We start from the raw sequence: 19,808 nt of genomic DNA, 5'->3' as shown, positions 1-19,808 counted from the left end.
GTCACCACGGTCGTGCGACATGGCCATGGGCGAAAATGCCAAAACAAAATGAGCATTAGACACGCCCGTGTCTTGAAACCGTAGTTGAAACTGAGAATAGAACACGGGCGTGAGACACGACCATGCCCTCCACCCGTGGTCGACACTGTTAAAGCGAACACGGGCGTGGACCTACGTACACGGGCGTAGGAGAAGCGAACAAAGTAAGACACGATCGTGTGACACAGCTGTGTGCACTCACACGCCCAACAACACGGGCGTAGGTCGAATGTCAAACGCGCCCAAATTCAAAATTCGCGAAACATACGGGCAAAAGTTAGGTCACACGGGCGTGTCCCCTGGCCGTGTGCCCCAAAATATATAAAAACCCCCCACTATTCATCATCTCCCTCCCTAAAAATCCCTAACCTAGCCGCTGCAACTCCACACGCCGTACCCCCCACGCCCGTGCGCCGCCTACAACACCGATTCTGACGCCCCAAGTTCCTTCTTTTTGCGTTTGTTTACTCTTTTCTCTCTATTTTCTCTAAATATATTGCTTATTTCATGATTCCTTTGCTAAATTAAACTATTTTTGAATATTCATAGTTAGAATAGTAGAATACTTTTGCTCTTTATAAGAATTTTGTCATTTTAGTTACCACATTCTGCTGCACTCTTCCATTTTTCTTGTTTCCATGAAATTTATGCTTACACACGTGCATCCATTCATTAGATATTCCCGAAACATTATTTTCATAAGTCCTATTTTCATAACTTGATATATTTGCTTTAATTATTTTAAGTTTTATCTATTAATATATAGCCTTGATTTTCCATACTATTCTTGGGGCATATTGATTGAGCTTCGATTTTTCAATGCAGGTACAATGTCGCCCTCACGCGGTAAGAAGACCGCTGTTCTCGCCTCGAAGAAGAGGAAAGGAGCAGCGTCATCTTTGGGTCCTACCACGGAGATTAGGCACCCATTCCTCTAGGTTCCCCTGGGACCCCAAGAGGAATTACATTAGATATTACGGGCCCGACCCCTAGGTTTGGGCCGCTGCATTGACTGGGTTGCACTCAAGTAGATTCAATTGGCTGACGTGGTCCGAACCCTTCTAATAACCGACCCGTGGGGGCTTTTCTTCAAGATTGTCGAGCTAACGTATCTCAAGTTTATATTGGAACTCTACTCGACGTTCCATCTTCAGACCGTCATGACCAACTTCGACGATCCTAGAACAGTTTAGTTCTGCCTCGGTGGCCTAGTACGCCAGTTGAGCGTACCCGAGTTTGGGATTGCGCTAGGGCTATACACGAAGGAGTTTATGGACGAAAATAACCTCAACACCTTCCACCGCCATTTTCACATCTCATCACCACCCCCCTCTCGTCCAGTTCATGCGGCGGCTTCATACGCTGACATTTCTGAGCGCCTTACCAGATTCGAGCAACAGTATTTTCAGCGCTTCGATAATATTGATGCTATTCTACAGCAGATTTGTCAGCACTTCCACATCTCATCGCCACCCCCACCTCGCGAACCATCTAGCGATGAAGATGTTTAAATTTTATTTATTATTTTAAGTTTTTAATTTTATTCTATTTTAAGACTACTTTTTATTTTTCTTTAAGCTTATTTTTATTAGGTTTTATAATTATTATTTTACAATTTTCAATTTCAGCTATTTCATTACGAGTAATTATGTTTCCTTATATTTCCTAAAAAGTTCCTAATTCTGTCACAGTTATAAAAAGCTCCAAAGCTTATCATCACATAGGAACTAAAAACTCCACCGGGAAAGGTTCTCCACGACTGCCATTTCCTGCTCGACCACTGCCATGTCCTACTCGACCACGACCATAGCTACCACCAGATATAATATTCTTTTGGCGCAGGACTTATGGACTAATGAACCTCTACCACCACCAGAGTATCCTCCTCCACTCTCACGTTGATTATTCTCGAAAACTCCAGTTCAAGGAATTCATTCATCATTTAGGAAGTTTCACTTCTCTCCCAATCTTATGATTATAACTCTATCTTTTTCAATATATCTACCTTTGTACATTGAGGGCAATGCACATTTTAAGTGTGGGAGAGTCTTTTATATCACCATTAGAAATCCCTGAATTATGTCTTTTTCTCATGTGAATCACTCATATCACTATTAGAATGAATTTTAATTAACTTATGATTTTTATTGATATGTCTTGAATTAAAGCATAGACATTTATGGATTGATTGTTTAAACTTTAAGACATTAGGGAATCAAGCATGATAAGTTGATTTTTGAAGAATTAAAAACTTTTAGGTTGTTTCCCTAAGTTTAGGTATTATCTTGAGTTGGAATTCACAAGTTTAAACATCAAAAAGCCATAATTTTTGTGAGATCTTGAGCCTTTAGAGCATTTATTATTTCTTTCATGCTCACTTTCATTATGAGTGCGTCAGTAGTGAATTGTTATTCTAGAACTTGCTTGATTATGTATGTCAAGACCACAGCATTTGATTTGATATGTCAAAATGATAAAGGCACTTAGGTTTAACCCACTCACTCCACAAAAACCTACCTTCATAATTAACCCTTAGTGAAGCCCTTTGAGCCTAACAAGCCATTAATTGATTTACCCTCAATATTAACCCATAAACCATTTTTGTTGAAATCTCCTAATTTGATCCCTATTTTTGTCAAGATTTGATTTGAACTAATTGCTTAGCTATGTTTTGTTCTTCTATGTATTTGACTTGTTCTAAAAATAATAATAAAAAACAACAACAACAACAACAACACTTACATATATATTAGTAGTAATTCGCCATTTTTTGAGCTTGAGTGTTAATTCCATATTCTGAGAAGAAGCTCACTTGTATTCAACTGATGACTAGTCATTTTTCTAGCTAGGTAATTTTTCAATTCAATCTTGATTCTAACCTTTTCTTTGAGCTTGTGACAACACCCCCTAACCAAAGCCACGTTATTATTTTGATGCACCTATGTTCTCATGATAAAAATGCTCAACTTAGAATGTCTGAAACTTTGATGCACTTTTAGTTGAATTTTAAATGTATAAATACTAATGGATTATTTTGAGATATTATTTATAGGGAATATAAATTAAGAAGAATTTATTTTGATCGTGAGTTGAGGATTTTGCTTGAGGATAAGCAAATGCTTAAGTGTGGGGGTATTTGTTAAATCATAATTTATACATATTTCTATCCTATGCTTAGCGCATTTACGGATGATTTCTCCTTACATTTGGTGAATTCGATGCTCCTAATCCTTTAATTTCATGTTCTATACTTAGGTGAGCATAGGAGAATAAAAAGAGAGAGAAACAGGCCGAAAATGGAGAAAATGGACCCACGTGGGAAAACAACACGGCTTGGACTTCCTCACACGGGCGTGTCAATTTGGAAGGATCGAAGCATGACTTACATGGGTGGATCACAAACTCGTGCCCATTTAACAGCCTTGACCACAGCCTTAAGTAATCGCATACGGGCGTGTCCTTACCGAACCCAAGTTTAGTCCAATTCAGAAAAGGCCAATTTTGAGGGCTCTTAGGCATTCCAAAGCCTATCTAAACACTTGAGGAGGCACTTAGGAAGGGGGACGCAGAGTAGGAAGCAAGGAATTACTCAAGGAAAGTCGATTGATCCATCTCAAGAGCCGGATTCATTATCAAGATTGGAGATCTCCCTTGAAGTTCCTTCAGGAGTTTTGGGTTTTTTATGTTTTGTTATCTTTATGCTTTTGAGATGTTTTCTTTCATAAGTATGAACTAAACCCCTAAATACCTAAGGGGAATGAAACCTAAGACAGATCTTGTTATTATTATCTGAATTGTATGATAAATATTTGACTTGTTCTTAATTATGTGTTCTTAATTCTTGTTTTGATATTCCAGGATATTGATTCAAGTTAAGCTCTTATTCAGAGGAGGAATAGACCTTGTCTAAGAGTAAATTTGTCATAATTAAGCGGAATTGATTGTGCTCCTAGAGATAGGGTGACAAGATTTTGCCAGATTAGGGTGAAACCTAATAAGGGAATCCATAGATCGAGTTAATGTAATTCTAGGGTCTTAATTAGAAAGAGATTTTAATTATTCAACCTAGGGTTAGACGTTATTAATCTAAGAGAGATAATAATATAACTTAGGGATTTCTATGGATCAAGTCAAATGAATAAATCGTCTGATTCAGAGTCAAATAACAAGTGAAGTCTAGGTGGATTTTTCCTCAGATATTGTCTCAATCAATCGGATTTTCCTAAAAGTATTTTTCCCAAGTTTTCTTTCTGTGCATTCTTAGTTAGTAATTAGTTTAGAAAACCAAACCTCTTAAATTTTAAGCTATATAATAAAAAGAAAGTAAATACTAGTACTCGTAGTTCCTTTGGGTTCGCAATCCGATCTTGCAAAACTATACTACTGTTCGATAGGTACGCTTGCCTTAATCGTGATAATAAGTTAGTCTTAAGAACGTTTCATTTATAAACCTTTAAAACCTGTTACGAATATCACGCATCACAATTACAAACTCAATCAAACATCCATGCTATCAAACTAGCAATTTTGCCAACAAGTCAATCTTTTAAGGCTCGAAACATACCTAGTTCGGCCACTCACAAAATGAATAATTTGGATATTAAGACAATCCAATTAGAAAGATAATTTTCCATATATAACATGATATTTAACATTTTCAAATAATTTTATGAGTTTAGAACCCACACCTTATTCTTCGCTTCCTTGCAGCACACTAGCGAATCTTCCAATTTTCCTTAATAATTCCTTAAATGAACCTAAGTCAAGATTTGGTATAAATTCAATAATTTACCATTAAACCAACCCCCCAAAACCCACTTATGAGTTCAAACCAATCGTTTAAATTATAACTATTTTATGAATCCAAACTAGTTAGACTCCTTACACTGTATCGATGCAAACCGTACGTACAATCGTTCTTCGCCTTGATGGATGATTTGGGGCGTTTGGGTCAGCACATAATTAAATAACATACTAGAAAATAAGTAGCTAATTAATGATTAAATTCCTTCATTTAATCAATTCATAACCTTACCCAACAACTATGTTGAATAACAAACTAGTTACCCTTAATTGCACTTACGTTCACGATTTGTGGGTTTCGAATGACCCATCGATCAAGAACATTTTTTCCTAATTGAAATGGGTTTAAAAGAAGATTAGGAGGGTTAAAAAACTCAAATTAATGCTAAAATAATATAGGCAAGAATGAAGAAAGAAAACAACCCCTTTTCTTGCCCGTAGGTGCACGCACCACCACTCGCGGTGGCCAAAATTGGGGCTAAATTTTCAAATGGTTTGAGATTTCATTAAAATATGGAAAATTACCTTTGAAATAATTTAAAATCCACCAAATTATAGATCTGGAAATTTAGGTTTAATGGTCAAGATTAATTAAGAAATTGAAGAAAGAAGAGACCTTACCCAAGCTAGTCGAGAGAAACGGTAATGGCACTTTCTTGGTATTGTTTGGGATTAGTCTTGGACTTCAAGATTTTGAATTTGGGGATGATTTTAATGAGAAAATATGATAGCAATATGTTGGAGAATATGTTAACAAATCTTGTGGCAAAAAAAAAGGAAAAAAAAAGGAAAGAGATGGTAAAACTAGGTGTAGGCGACGACAACAATAGAGGAAAGGAAAGAAAAAAATTAAAATCAAAGAGAATGAGAGGAGGAGAGAAACGGCTAGGGCAATGAGGAGGAGGATTAAAGGCTGATTATTAGTAAAAAAAATTAATATTTATACCTAGGTTAATTAGGCTTGGATGGCCCACACATTAAAATAAGGGGTTTTTGTCAAAAAAATTAAATCATTTGCATGGGAATGGAATTGAAGTTGGGACCTAAGGATAAATTCACTAATGTTTAACCATCAAACCAATAACTCATTCTTGATATAATTTTAAAATATTTATTTTTAAAAAATAAGACATGTCACAAATTAGGGTTTAAGGAAAAAATTGTAAAATAATAAAAATGGTGAGATAGAAGAGATTTGAAATTGGGTTCCAAGGAACATTTCACTAACACTTAACCAACAAACTAATACCTCACTTATTTCCTTAAAATGCATAGATAACCTCAAAAATTAAGGCATCACCACTCTCTTTTGATTCACAAACCCAATTCTACAAAACCTTAATTTTTGGGATGTTTCATAGCCTGCCACATGATCGTGTGACGCTAAGAAATTTCAAAAATAGCCCATGTTTTCAGGTTTTTTTGAGTTTCAGTTGAGTTTTTTCGGGTTATTTCACACACCTAATGACGAATTTGATTAACCACACAAATGGGGGAACTCACGAATCCTACAATAATCATAAAATTGCATCGATTAAACATAAAAAATCCATTCATGATAACATCCATTTGTTAAAAATTTCAGTCCCTAAAGCAATGTTTGAGCACTTATTGTAACAACCCGTTTTTAGTCAAATCGGAACAACGGTTTCAGGACCACAAATTTGAGGTTGAAATAATTATTTTATTATTATTTTAATGTTTATAGTATGATAGAATAATTGTGTGAAAGTTTTGTTAAGAAATTTTATCGTTTGAATGCTTAATTTGATAAAAAGGACTAAATCGCGTAGAATGTAAAAGTGATGTTCTAATAGTTAAAGGTATCAGATGGCTATGAAATTAAATATTGGAGGTCCTTATGTTGTAATTAGACCATTTTTAATGTTAGCGGACATTCTTGGACATGATTAAGTGAATTTTAATGAAATATAACAAAGGTTGAATAAGTAAATTAATAAATAACCTGAAGTAAAATAATGAAAATAAGGATATCATATTTCTAATTGGGATATCACCACTGAAAAATTAAAATAAGAACAGCAATGAAAGCTTGAGCATTCAGCCTTTTCATTTTTGCTTGCATGTGAGTATAGTTTGTCCCGTTTTTACTGATTTCTATGTTTTTGATATCGTTGCAGCATAATCTAGCTAGCCTAGGGACTAATTTGTAAAACTGTTAAAGGTTTATAATTTTTTCATTGATGAATATGTATGAGCTTGAATGATTTATGATAGATTATGAATGTTTGATTATAGTTATACAAGTTTTGTTAAGTGATTTTTAGTGAAAATGCAAATTAGGGATTAAATTGTGAAATGTGAAAACTTTGTGGTTAAATTGTGAAAAAAAAGAAAAAATAGACTTCTAGGGACCTAATTGAAAATTTTCTAGCATGGGTTTTGATTGAATTGTATGAAATTTGTGGATTTATGATAAAAGGACTAAATTGTAAAAATGTGAAACATCTGGGGAAAATGTGTAAAATTACTTTAGGGTGTGTTTTGGATTAAATAGAATAAAGAGATAATTAATTAAGTTAATTTTGATTATGTTTAGATCAAGAAAGGCAAAATACAGACTTAGATCGAGGAAAGAAGAAGGTTTCAGATTAGTTGACTCGTGTCGTTGTTTTCACAATCGAGGTAAGTTCGTATGTAATAAGTTTTGTTATAATTTTATTTTAAATGTTTTGATATTGCATAAATTGTGAATACGACATCGCAGATATCTTTGATGACGAATCGACATTGGAAATCCCAGTTAAACCTTAGGGATAGATTAGGATACAAATGACATGTCATTAGGGATAGTTATCGAGATAGCTTTGGCTATGTATTGGCACTTTGTATGCATTATCGATATGGCTCCGGCTATGTATTTTGGCACTTCAGGTGCAAAATTATTGAGATAGCTTCGACTATATTATTATTGGCACTTATTGTGCGAGATTCCCGAGTATCCGATTTTATTCCAAATGGGTCAACAGGTTTATCGAGGATATGAATTGATGAGAATAGATACGTATTGGTGCAGGTATGTACGGAAACTGAATATGTATTGAACATATGGAAGAATTGAGTTCATGGCTAAACAAATGGTTGAATATATGTTAACATTATTGTTATGCATATTTTGTAGTGCGTTATATGCATATTTTGAATGTTAACTAAATGGTGAGTCTTGCTTATTCTTTCAATACGAGCTTACTAAGCTTTATAGCTTACTTTGTTTATTTTTCCATGTTTTATAGTGATTTCAAAGCTAGCTCGGATTCGGGGATAGTTTGAGACTTCATCACACTATCAAGCTATCATTTTGGTACCTTTGAATCTATGTTTTGAGTATATGGCATGTATAGGAACTTTGGTCATTTTGGTATATAAGTTGATGATGAATGTAGCCATTTGAATTGGCTTGTAAATGTCCTAAGTTTTGTTTTGTATATTTCCATAGGAGTTGGCTTATTTTGGTATGTTTGAAATATGTATATATATGTGTATATGGCTTGTGTAATGTTTGGAATGTTGGATATGTGATGCTTGTGGATAATTAACCTTATATATATCTAATAGTTAAGATTTGAATGATTGATATGCTAGAGAATATAGATCAAATAATACATAGTTGATAATGGCCATATTGATGATTTGAGAAAGTGAAGTTTGGTATGAATTTGGATGTTGTATTGTGGTATTTATGTTTTGTATTGGTTGGTAATGAAATGGTATGGATATTGATTGGTTGGAGTTGATTTTAAATGCTCATTTATGCTATGTTTTTGTACCATTGAGTTTGGTGTAGGTGTGCACAAGTTTGGGTGACAAATTGGCTTGGTAAATAGCCTATTTTGTCCACACGGGTAGAGATATGGGCGTGTGTCTCAGCCGTGTGTGATACACGGTCATGTACACGGCTGCGTGTCCCATGGTGTTGAAATTAAAATTAAGTCAGTATACTCCACACGGCCTCACACATGGGCGTGTGACTTGGCTGTGTGGCATAAGTCAGTATATCCTACAGGTTTGACACGGCCTAGCACACGGTTTGGCACACGGGCGTGTGTGGCAATTTTAGGGTACACCGGCTAGCCACACGGGCGTGTGTGTTAGCCATGTGTCCCAAGTTAGAGAGTTACACGGGGTTAGACACGGGCTGGGACACGGCCATGTGATTTCATTTCGAATGTCCACATGGCCTGTGACACGGGCGTGTTTTTGGCCATGTGTCCCCTAGTTTTGGAAAAATTTTCTAAGTGTTCGAAAAGTTGCTAAAGATATCAGTTTAGTCCCAAACCACCCTGAATGCATGTTTTGGGCCTTGTAGGCTCATATTAGGGACAATATGATTGGCTGTGAATGAATTGTATTTGAATTGACTAATTGTATGTGAAATATATGTTTAAATGTGTAATAACTTCGACAATGCTCCGTAACCCTATTCTAGCATTGAATACGGGTGAGGGGTTCTACACTTACTTATCCGAAACAACGTTAAAAATAGTATCTATTCTGCTGAAAGATTTTGATTCTCACACCCTTCGTCTAATCAAGAACCACGAAATTACTAGTCACAACACAGAACCAAAAATAATACTAACACAGCCCCATATTATTCAAAGAACAAACCAAAAAGAAATAGGATATCAGAAAAAGTAATTCGATAAACTTACACTACGTACAAACACAATCCAAAAGAAAGTGTCCCGAACGATCACCAAAAGAAGAATGGACGGCAGCAAGTAACAATTAAAAACAAAAGAAAAAGAAAGAAATTCAAAACAGAGAAAGAAAAGAAGAAAAGAAGGGAATAGAAAGAAAAGAAGAAAAGAAGAGAATAGATAAAAAGAAAGAAAGAAAAGAAACGTGAAGGGAATGAGGGTTTCTCAATCTTCCTTACAGTCAAGGAATAATAAATTGACAGGGATTATGAATCTTGGTACCTTGATAATGTATCCTCGAGCACATATTTCAGGTGCACCAAAGATCCATCAACTAATTGTAGTGTTATTGACGTGGTTTTTAGCTCCCCGAATCAAAGTTTCTGATAAATCAACAGGGGTATTAAATTTATACTAGCTCCTAAATCGCAAAGGGCTTCGCTACAATATTGATCCTCTATCTCTATTAAAATTGTAAAACTACCCAGATCTTTTAATTTCGGGGGTATTTTTGTTATGCTATGAGTCGAGGTTACTGTGTTAGGAACTGATTCGGCTACCTTTTTTATAGGTTCATGGTGTGCAGCTTCTTCTTTTTCTGTGAATTCATCAACCTTTTTGGGAACTTCCTCCTCTTCATGGATAGGATTGCCCGTCGGCTTCAATGCTTTGCTCAATCGTAATGCGATTGCCTTTACTTGCTCTTTCCCATCTCTCCGAGGGTTATTCTTCATTTTTCTTGGGGTGTCTTGGCCATTTTTGCTTCTGAAACATCGACATTAACTTGTTCATTTGGTATTTGAGTCGGCCACATGTAGTTTGGACTTGTCAAATATTCGTCTTCATTGTTTACATCTCCCCTTCTAGTTGGTCGAATCTTTGACCACATGTGACATGGTCGATCCCCACAGATTGTTGTTGTAATTGTGGAGGTTGATAAGGAAAATTTTGTCGGGTTTGCACTTGATTTGCTCTTCTTTGGCTGCCTCCCCATTTGAGGTTTGGATGATCCTTCTAATCGGGATTGTAGGCATTTGAATAGAGATCTCAACCCCTATTATTTACGTACTCATGCAACGTCTGTTGAGCCATTGGGACTTTTTCTCGATTATTCCCTCGTTGCTCTTGTGGCTTCTCAAATAATAGATTGTCTCGAGGTAAATTAATTACTTGCGTATGGATCATTATTCATCACTTATCAGTTGCGCCTGAGTAACTGCTTCAAATTTGGATGTGGTTCAATTGGATTGCTAGAGCTTCCGGTCATAAATGACCTAAAATAAAATAAAAATAAATAAACAAAAATTAATATAGTATCTATAGGTCCTAACATTCCTACTTATCTTATTAATTGTAGAAAAATATTTTCAAAATTTATGACTGAAACCTCCCCGGCAATGATGACAACTTGACCGCCTATAAACATGTTATCGTTTATAGTTAAAATATAACACCAAAAATCTAATAATTGAGAATGGTAGTGTCTACATGTGCACAGGTCAAATTGTAATATAGTTTAGTACAAAGAAATACTTTAGAAGTATTACGAGGATCATACCCAATGGAGGATGGAATAAACTATGAAAACTTTTTTACAGTAATAATGCTAAATAGTACTAATTATTTACTATAAAACGATGAACCATAAAATAGATTGATAAGATAAAAATAAATAAATAAAAAAAAACAAACAATAAAAATCAATAAACCAATCACGAAGATTAACTCGCTTCAGGGTTCGTAACTAATTTCAAATTAGGGTTTATGGTGGATTAGTTGTCGATTAACCAATTATTACCTCCTGACCTCTAATTAACTAATCAATTGGTTGATACTTGCTTATCTACCGACCTCACTTTCTCAACGAGGATAAATTACGATTACTTGGTTTGAATTATCTCCTGACCTCGTATTGCCTATGATAACTTTCTAGGGTTGTTAAGCCTAGTGGTTTAAGCATACGTAATTTATACCAACTAATCCCTATTGGGAAACCCTAAATCCTCTGTTAATTACATCCCCATCCACACGTTAATCTCCCTCAAGGGATTTAGCCACTCATGTTATTCATAATCTCACTTTCAATTGAATAGATCATGTGAAGAACACAACCGATTTGGAAGAGAAAAGAGATTTTAATAATCGTGGATTGAATACCGAATAGGGAATAGAGTAGTAAATCTCTTGATTAGAATAAAGAATTAAATCGAATGCAAAATAACATAAACTAAAATACTTTAATTAAATCGAAAGAAAAACAATCTAAATCTACTCCTAACTACTAGGGTTTTTGAAGGCATCTAGGATGAATTAGTTACATCAAACCCCTAATTTCTTATTTATAGAAGTGTTGGCAACCCAATTTAGGTCTTCGACATGTCCTAGGACTTCGTATATGTTTGATTGCATAGACGAAAATAACCCTGAATTACTTAGGTAGGACATCAACTTGTGTCATGCCATACCCCTTGCATGGTACGACACGACACACAAATCCTACCTTATGTCATATGTTTTGTGCTTTGACGTCCTGGGGAGCTTGTGCATCACTCGTCCCTCGCTTCCACATCAATTGGGTCTTCATATCTTCATCTTACACACTCAATTGAACATATTAGTACTACCTAAGGTCTATTGTGTCACAACATTTACAAAATATGTTAAAAATAATTATTTTATTAAAATTTAATCCTAAGACCTAATTACTGAAAACAAAATATAAAATCCTAAATTGCATGAAAAACAAGCCCTTTAAGTGTAGAATTGACTACTACATTTGACGACAGCTCACCTTTTAGTTTCAAAGTTTGAGTATTGCTTGGACTTGGTAAGTATTAGGCTCGTAACAAGGCTTGGTAAGGGAGTTGGTCCAAGTACGAGTCAAGGTGGAGATTTGTGGGAGAATGCCTCTTATTTTGACCAAACAACACGTGACGTCTCGACGAGCAGCACGTCTTCGTTCCGACGACGCAATGGCCACTTCGTCCCAACCAGCAAAAAGGCTTCATCTTGATGATGTGACAGTTCCTCATGTCTTGATGACATATCAAGCCATGTCATGACATGTAGTCTAAGTTTTTTGGCTTTTCTCCCAGTTAAACTCTATTTTTAATTTTTCACTTAAACTCTGGTTATGTAACACCCCAAACCCAGCTTAGACGTTATGGCCAAACCTAGAGATGCTATGTAAAACAATTGAAATTCCATTTTTAGTAAATTTCAGAAAGTGTCTTAAAATTTTATTAATAAAAAAACCCCGATTTAATAAAAATACATCTAACTTTACTTTTTAGTTGAAAACGCTGTTTGACTACATTTTCTAAAACAACTATTTTGCAGCGATAATTTATATCGTTGTGTTTTGGAAAAACCAACTTATTTTCTTGAAATCAGTTGTTTTGCAGGAAACAAACATTTTTGGTAAAACGTTTTTAACAATATCATGCAAAAATTGAAAATAAATTCCTCCCAAAAAAACTAAACCAGTCCAAAATAGTCCAAATATTACAAAAACCCTTAAATCCAAATTTAAATGAATCAAATAAAACAAATTTATTATAACCGAGCTCCTGTGGCACCAACCTGCCTAAGTCTAAGGATTACCTGAAAATATCAAACAAATGGAAAGTGAGTTTTCAAAACTCAGTGTGTAACAAATAACTCAAACAAATAATCTATATAAGATAAATTTAACAAAAATGGAGTCATAATAGAGCAGTATTGGTACAAACATATTTTTCCTACTCATATCGCTACACACCAACTCCAACCATCCCAACACACCATATGGGGTATGAAACACTCATCTAACCCTACACACCACTTAGTGTCGATATGGCACTTTACGAAATAATTGCAGCTGAGCTGCCAGTTTAGTAGGCAAATTATCGCCATTTTCAGAAACACTTCCTCCATATAGCAAATCCAACCCAAATACAAATGCAGATTATAACAAATATCAAACAAGTTTCTAGTACACATGCATAATATAACATATATTGAGTATACATAGCAATTTCTCGAATTTCATAAAACTTAATATAAAGTTTACTAATTATATATCATTTCAAATATACAACAGATAGCAGACTTAGTACTAATAGATGGCCAAATTGCATGTTTTATAACTTACTAGATCACATATGGACCCCGCAGGAGGCCTACAATCTATCGGAATGACATTTACGGCCCTAGGGAAAAATTCAAACTTTTGGGCCTACACGTCCATGTGGCCCACATGGTCTGGCGCACGACCCAAATAGCCTAGACCATGTGTCACACATGGTCCAGTACATAGCCTGTCACACGGCCGTGTGTCATACACGGCCTGGCACATGACCGAGTGGCGTCGATAGTGCAATTTTTTTTTGCCCTTCGTTGTTTTTCGGGTTTCTTGTTACACACCTTGATTGCTTCTAATGCGAAAACCTAATAGACTTCAAAAACCTAAACACAACAATTAAACACCAAATTAAACGACTCTCAAACCCGAAGTTAAAACAAAAGAATTCATCATCAAAACTCGAATTGATTCACACCTTCACGAAAACAGTAGCCTACCAACAAGTCTAGGACACCATGGGATTATTCGCCTCGCCAATTCCACCTAAAAATCCAAACGATTAATAACAAAACTCACACACCATTTGCACAACACTCGTGCGAGAAAAACCAAACTTAATATCAAAGCTAATTCACTTACACCAAGATTGACGCTGAACAACCCTTTCAAAAACCCACTTGTGATAGAGCAAAATTGACAAAATAATGATAGCCACAATTTTGATTAGAACAGAAAAAAGAGCACAAAAAGAGCATTAACGATAAAGGCACAAAAAAAGAAGAAGAGAGAGAACATGAAGGGCTGAATCTGCAAAACAGTTTAGCTAATTTAACCAACTGATTGGATTTTGATCACTTATCAGATTCTTCCTTCCTCCCAGAGTTATAATTTAACTCAACTAGAAACACTAGCCAACACCACGCATGGAACCAAAATTTATTTTTATATGCTCGTAAAAGGAATTAAACTCATGACCTCAAATATACAATCAAAACAATTAACTACTAAAACAAATACTTAAATATAAAAAATTTATCAAATCAAAGATTCGATATTTGGGGCATTAGAGGTTAAGCTAGAGTTATTCTAGTCAAATATGCTAGGAATATTAAATTTTGCATTTTCGATCTTTTTTTATTCTATTTTCTTTCTCCCCCAACTCCCTTTTATTTCTCAGTCTTTTCTTTGCTTGACTAAAGTATACAAACCTTGTTATTCTATTTTATACCGCCAAATCCTCTCAGTTCTGCTCTACAGATATATTACCTTCCCTATCCACATTATTTGATTTCCTGAAACCCTAAACACCCAATGGGGTTTCAGCATCAGAAGGTGCCTTTTCATGGAAGCCAGAGAATTGTGATACACCAAAGGGTTAGTTAATGCAGTTCTGAATTTTTACTTTCTCATATTTTTCATCGTTTCTAGTTGTGTCAGTCTAATTTCAGACGTTGCTACATAGAAAGTTCCTTGGTTATGGATTTAATGTTATGTGCGCACCCTCCTCCTATCTGATTGGATTTCACTTCTGGCTCTAGACTAGTGATTTGGATGATTAGAAATAGGGAAAAGGTGGGAAAATAGAGTAATAGAGGGAGTATAAACTGACAACTAGAAGAAACAAAGAACCGAGGGGGGGGGGTTTAAGGAGAACAATAGTGGAAGGAAAAAAGTGCACTTGAGAGAGAAAATCTTGGGATAAATTGCCAAATCCATATGGCTCAAAGAAACAATAATTCCAAAAGCTTCTCAGAAGCTTACAACTTAATTTTATATGCCCTATATAAACCCGATATCATTGTGAAATTCCTAATTTAACTGCAAATCTGGTAATAATCTTCAACGGAGGTTCCAACTCAACTTATTAGGAGGCTAAGGGAAGTCACGACTTAACTGGTTCTGTAGGTGTTGAAGTAAACATAATGGATAGAGTATGGAAGCTCATCATTTCTTGTAGAAATGGGCAGAATCATCATCATTTTGTTTGCAAATGAGGGTATATGTGGCAAGAGAATGTAAATTTGTTTAGTGTTGTACAGTGAAGGCTTATTTAAATGCACTTGTGGGCTTTGGCTGTAGAAAATTTCAACTGTGGGAGGAAAGTAAACTGATTTTCATTTTCGGGTTTATATATAGACATGAGGCCATAGATTTTCCACTTTTTTCCTCTGTGCTGAGTGATGATATGCTGCGTCTAGTTAGTCTCATTTTTATATATGGTACTACACGTTCATTCTTGTAAATGTCATTGTAATCTATGTTTTTTTTGGCCAGTTGCTGAATGTTTTACCAAGGTTGCGGAAACAAAGTTTGCGGTACTAAATTGTGAACTCATTTTCCCAAAGTTTCTACCATATTGCAAAATATTTGTAACATCGGTATGTTCTTTATTTATTCTGAAGTAATGTTTCTTGGGCCGCAGATTAAGGTAGAGGAGTTCTTCAATTTGTTTCTTTCGGATAATGCTGTTAATTTCGTTAAATCTTTTCATAGAAGGTGTGGAGATAAAGGTAATCTGCTCTGAACTTTCAAGAATTATATAATTTCCAATTATGCCTTTTAATGTTTGTGTTAAATTTTTTGATTATATCAAGTCATAGAAGTGATCTTTTTTGTACATATGCCTTTATGCTTAATAAATTGTTATGTTTTACAGAATTTAAGTGCTCTTCATGGTGCCCTCATGACAAATTTGGACATGTCCGTGATGTGTCATTTCAACATCCAATAAAAATTTACTTTGGTATTAGTCTTTTTTTCTTCCTGGAGTTATTATTTTATGCTGAGATTAGCATCATTTCTTATACTTGTTGTAATTAGTTAAAAATTTTTGAAATAAGAAGAAAAATCTTAATCCCACAAAAAGCTTATTTTTCTTTATTCTTTTGATGGATAAGTATCGAGTCAGTTTAATGCTGCCTTGACTGTGTTTCTTTTGGTGTTAACTGTTTTTTGTTTTGATCAAGGTGCAAAATTTGATAGCTGCCAGGAGGCCCAGAAATTTGGAATTTACAGAAACAGGTTTATTGTATTTTATGGTGCCTTATATGCTATTATATAGTTGAAGGCACTGTTTATTTGTTATTGTTTTTTCTCATTTAAGAGGATGCATCATTGGAATGAACCATTTTCTCTTGATACCTTTGTTTAGTCCAAAACAACAAATGAAATTTAACATGTGTAGGTCTAAGTATATTATAAAACTAGAGCCATGCGTATGTCTGTAGTTTTAGTTAATGGGAAATATTATTGAAGTTGCAGTTGTTGATGCACTGAACTATCAAAATATTGTTGTTTTTGGTTCATATGCTAAAACCAAAGGTTTATCTTAGTAGTTTTCTACCCTTAGATTTCACTAAGTAGTTTATTATTCCATGCCTTTAAACACAATGCTCAAACTAGGAATAGGCATTACCTTATAGTTCTTTGAGTTGGCTGCATTTTTTTTACTCCTTTAGATCTTCTATATCATTTTTATTCTTGTATATGTTCTGACACTACCACTTTTACTTTGGACAGTCACTTGGTTATAGAGACATCACAAGGGATCAGTGATGTACCATATGGAGATTATTTCCGTGTAGAGGTACAAGCTAGACCTGAGCTCCCTTGAAATGCATTAACGTGTAAAGTGCTCTTCTGCTCTCCATTCCCTAGTTTGCCACTATTATGGGTCAGAATTTTCAGAAACAGAGGAAAATTGTATTTTAGCCCTTCAAGTTGAGAACTATATACAAAAGCATGATGTTGTGTCCACATTTTGTTGGTGTATGTTCATGCAATATATATTGGAGACAAATTTGTCCATTGCATTTCAAGAAGTTTACATTTTGAGCTGAAATGGAATTAAATTATTTGATCACTATAACTACTTGGGATTCAATGAATTTAAATAACATGAATTAATATATATTAATGTTAATTTATCTTATCATTTATTTATTATTATTTTATTGAAATAGTGAATTGGATCTCTACAAAACAAGTATTCGATAGGCTTATTTGAATTTCCTAATCAAACAACTTCATTTTAAGCGCTCCTTAATTGCATTTGTAAGTACCTCTTATTACTTACATGTTTTAATTTAATACAATATTTTTTTTTAGATAAAATATCAGTGATTTGATTTAAGGCATAATATCTTACATATCGAACACAAATAATATGAAAATGAATGATGTTGGTGATTTATATTATATAATTAATGAATTAATAGTTTACAAAGTTCCTGAAAGAACGAGAACCTAAATTATTTTCAAATAAAAACCAGCTTTCTTTACCGAAAACAAATCAATCCATAACCATATTTTAAAAAAGAAAAAAAAGAAAAAAGTTTTAGTGTTCTAGCTATCTGTTCAATTTAGGACTAGTTTTTTAAATTATTTAATTAAGGTTTTTGCTAACAACTGGCTTTAGGGCATCTTCAACTTTATCTTATTAGGTTGAAAGTTAAAGTGTTAGGTAAGTTACAATTTCGATTTAATATAATACTTGGTATTTAAATTCAATCTATGATTATCTCTTGCCTTACCCCATATTTAAAAAAGAAATACTTATGGACTTTACCCTAATCCTATTTAATATTTATGCTACTTGTGATTCTTGTATGGTATCACCTGGATGAAATAAAATTTTGAAATATATAGCGAAAGTCTCAGACTTTTAGATTCAAATTAGATAGTCCATGTATCCTGGTCCTAATTTATTCAACTTTATTTACTCCGAAACCACTATTCATTTTTATTATTAATAATATATTTTATAATGAATAAATAGAAATTGGACTGGACCACACAAATTTAAATTACAAGATAATGAATAAATGGCTATATTTAAGAAGAAAATAATGTGTCATTATGGTAGGGGTGAGTATTCGATCGAGTCGAGTCGAGTCGAATAGAGTTAAAAAAATTTGAGTTAACGAATCCTATTTTAGCAGCCAAATTCAATTTAAAATTTTTTCGAATCGAGTCAAAAAATTTCGAGTCTAGTCAAGTTGAATTAACAAATACTATTATTTATACTCAATGTTTCGTTTACATGGACCGATTATTTTACAAGTAGATGAAGTACAAGCTTTTAGATTAATTTTGAGTAAAGGAAAAAAAGGAGAGTATATAACAGCCTAAATTTCAGTGGTGTTGAGAACAGTGATTCGAGATCACTAAATTCGACGAGTAAGTTTGGAAATTTAGTAGATTGATATTAATGATTCAAGTGTGAATTTAGAAATATTTTTGAATTAAGAGAATTATATGAATTAAAAAAAATTATTAGGTCAAATGGGTCAAACACAAGGTATCAGGATCTTGAATCTATAAACTAAGCCATAAATATTTTTAGAAATATTTATGGAGTGTTATTGAGTTACTATTAAAGTTTATTTAGAAAACTTTAACGTTTTAATAGTTAATTAATTAAAAAGGACTAAATTGTAAAAGGTGCAAAACTTGCAAAAGTGATTAAATAGCTTAAGTGTCGAATGAGAAAGGATTTAAAAGGCAATTAGACCCAAATCATTTGGTTTGGACGGTATGGGTATAGAAATGGACAAGAAAACAATGAGAACTAAGGACAAAATGGTAATTTGATTAAAATTAAATATAAAACAAGTGACTAAATTGAAAAATCTAGAGATATCTTCAGAATTCATCAGCCAAAATGCCATAAAAGGTCTGAAACAAGCTGGTTTTTCATATTTTTGCACCATGTAAGTTCAATTCTTGCTTTTTCTTTGTATTTTTTATGTTTTTGTGACTTTTGCAATTAGGTCCACTTATTGAATTCATTAGTTTTTGATTCTATGGATGAAATTTAAAGTTACCATGGTTGAGTGCTGGAAGTTTATGATGAATAAACATGGATTTGAAGCTTTAATTTTGCTATGTGATGATTTTATTAAGTGATTTCAATAGAAATTGATTTTTAAGACCTAATTGTGAAAAAAGTTAAGAATTAGGGTTTTGTGTTGAAATTTTGAATACCAAATATTGTGTAGTAGTTTAGAATGATGGAATAAAGTGTTGATTGAGAAAAATTAGCTCAATTGATGGGTTAATTGAGTAAAGTTTAAATTGTAAAAATTGTAAATTTTGGGGTAAAAGTGTAATTTCAAAAATTAAAGGGTATAGATTTTGAAGTGCATTAGAAGTGAAACAAATGCTAATGAATGAAAAAAATTCTATATTATAGATCAAGAATCCAAAGACGAACGTGGAAAAGAGAAAATTACTGATTAGTC

At 33.9% G+C, this 19,808-nt stretch overlaps 1 protein-coding gene and 1 long non-coding RNA gene across 3 annotated transcripts; one reads left to right on the top strand and one right to left on the bottom strand.

Moving 5' to 3' along the window:
- Positions 1 to 13,664: 13,664 nt before the first annotated feature.
- Positions 13,665 to 14,496, bottom strand: LOC121210895 (uncharacterized). The gene is made up of 3 exons (XR_005906172.1): positions 14,206 to 14,496; positions 14,042 to 14,109; positions 13,665 to 13,949 (listed from the first exon to the last, which is right to left on the bottom strand). It is a non-coding gene; the product is annotated as an uncharacterized lncRNA (long non-coding RNA).
- Positions 14,497 to 14,643: 147 nt separating this feature from the next.
- On the top strand, positions 14,644 to 17,373 carry LOC121210894 (protein VASCULAR ASSOCIATED DEATH 1, chloroplastic-like). Of its 2 annotated transcripts, XR_005906171.1 has the most exons (6): positions 14,644 to 14,940; positions 15,841 to 15,881; positions 15,989 to 16,076; positions 16,223 to 16,309; positions 16,533 to 16,587; positions 17,086 to 17,373. XR_005906171.1 is itself a non-coding variant. In XM_041082794.1 (3 exons), the coding sequence occupies exons 1-3, from the start codon at positions 16,129 to 16,131 to the stop codon at positions 17,177 to 17,179; spliced, it is 330 nt and encodes a 109-aa protein (XP_040938728.1). In that variant the 5' UTR covers positions 16,083 to 16,128; the 3' UTR covers positions 17,180 to 17,373. The 2 variants fall into 2 exon arrangements, 1 of the variants encoding a protein (XP_040938728.1); XM_041082794.1 differs by lacking the exons at positions 14,644 to 14,940; positions 15,841 to 15,881; positions 15,989 to 16,076 and having other exon boundaries at positions 16,083 to 16,309.
- Positions 17,374 to 19,808: the final 2,435 nt, after the last annotated feature.

Source organism: Gossypium hirsutum, chromosome A12, assembly GCF_007990345.1.
Source record: "Gossypium hirsutum isolate 1008001.06 chromosome A12, Gossypium_hirsutum_v2.1, whole genome shotgun sequence".
Classification (NCBI taxonomy): domain Eukaryota; kingdom Viridiplantae; phylum Streptophyta; class Magnoliopsida; order Malvales; family Malvaceae; genus Gossypium; species Gossypium hirsutum.
Note: the sequence above shows the minus strand (reverse complement) of the source record. Positions and strands in the feature narration are given on the sequence as shown.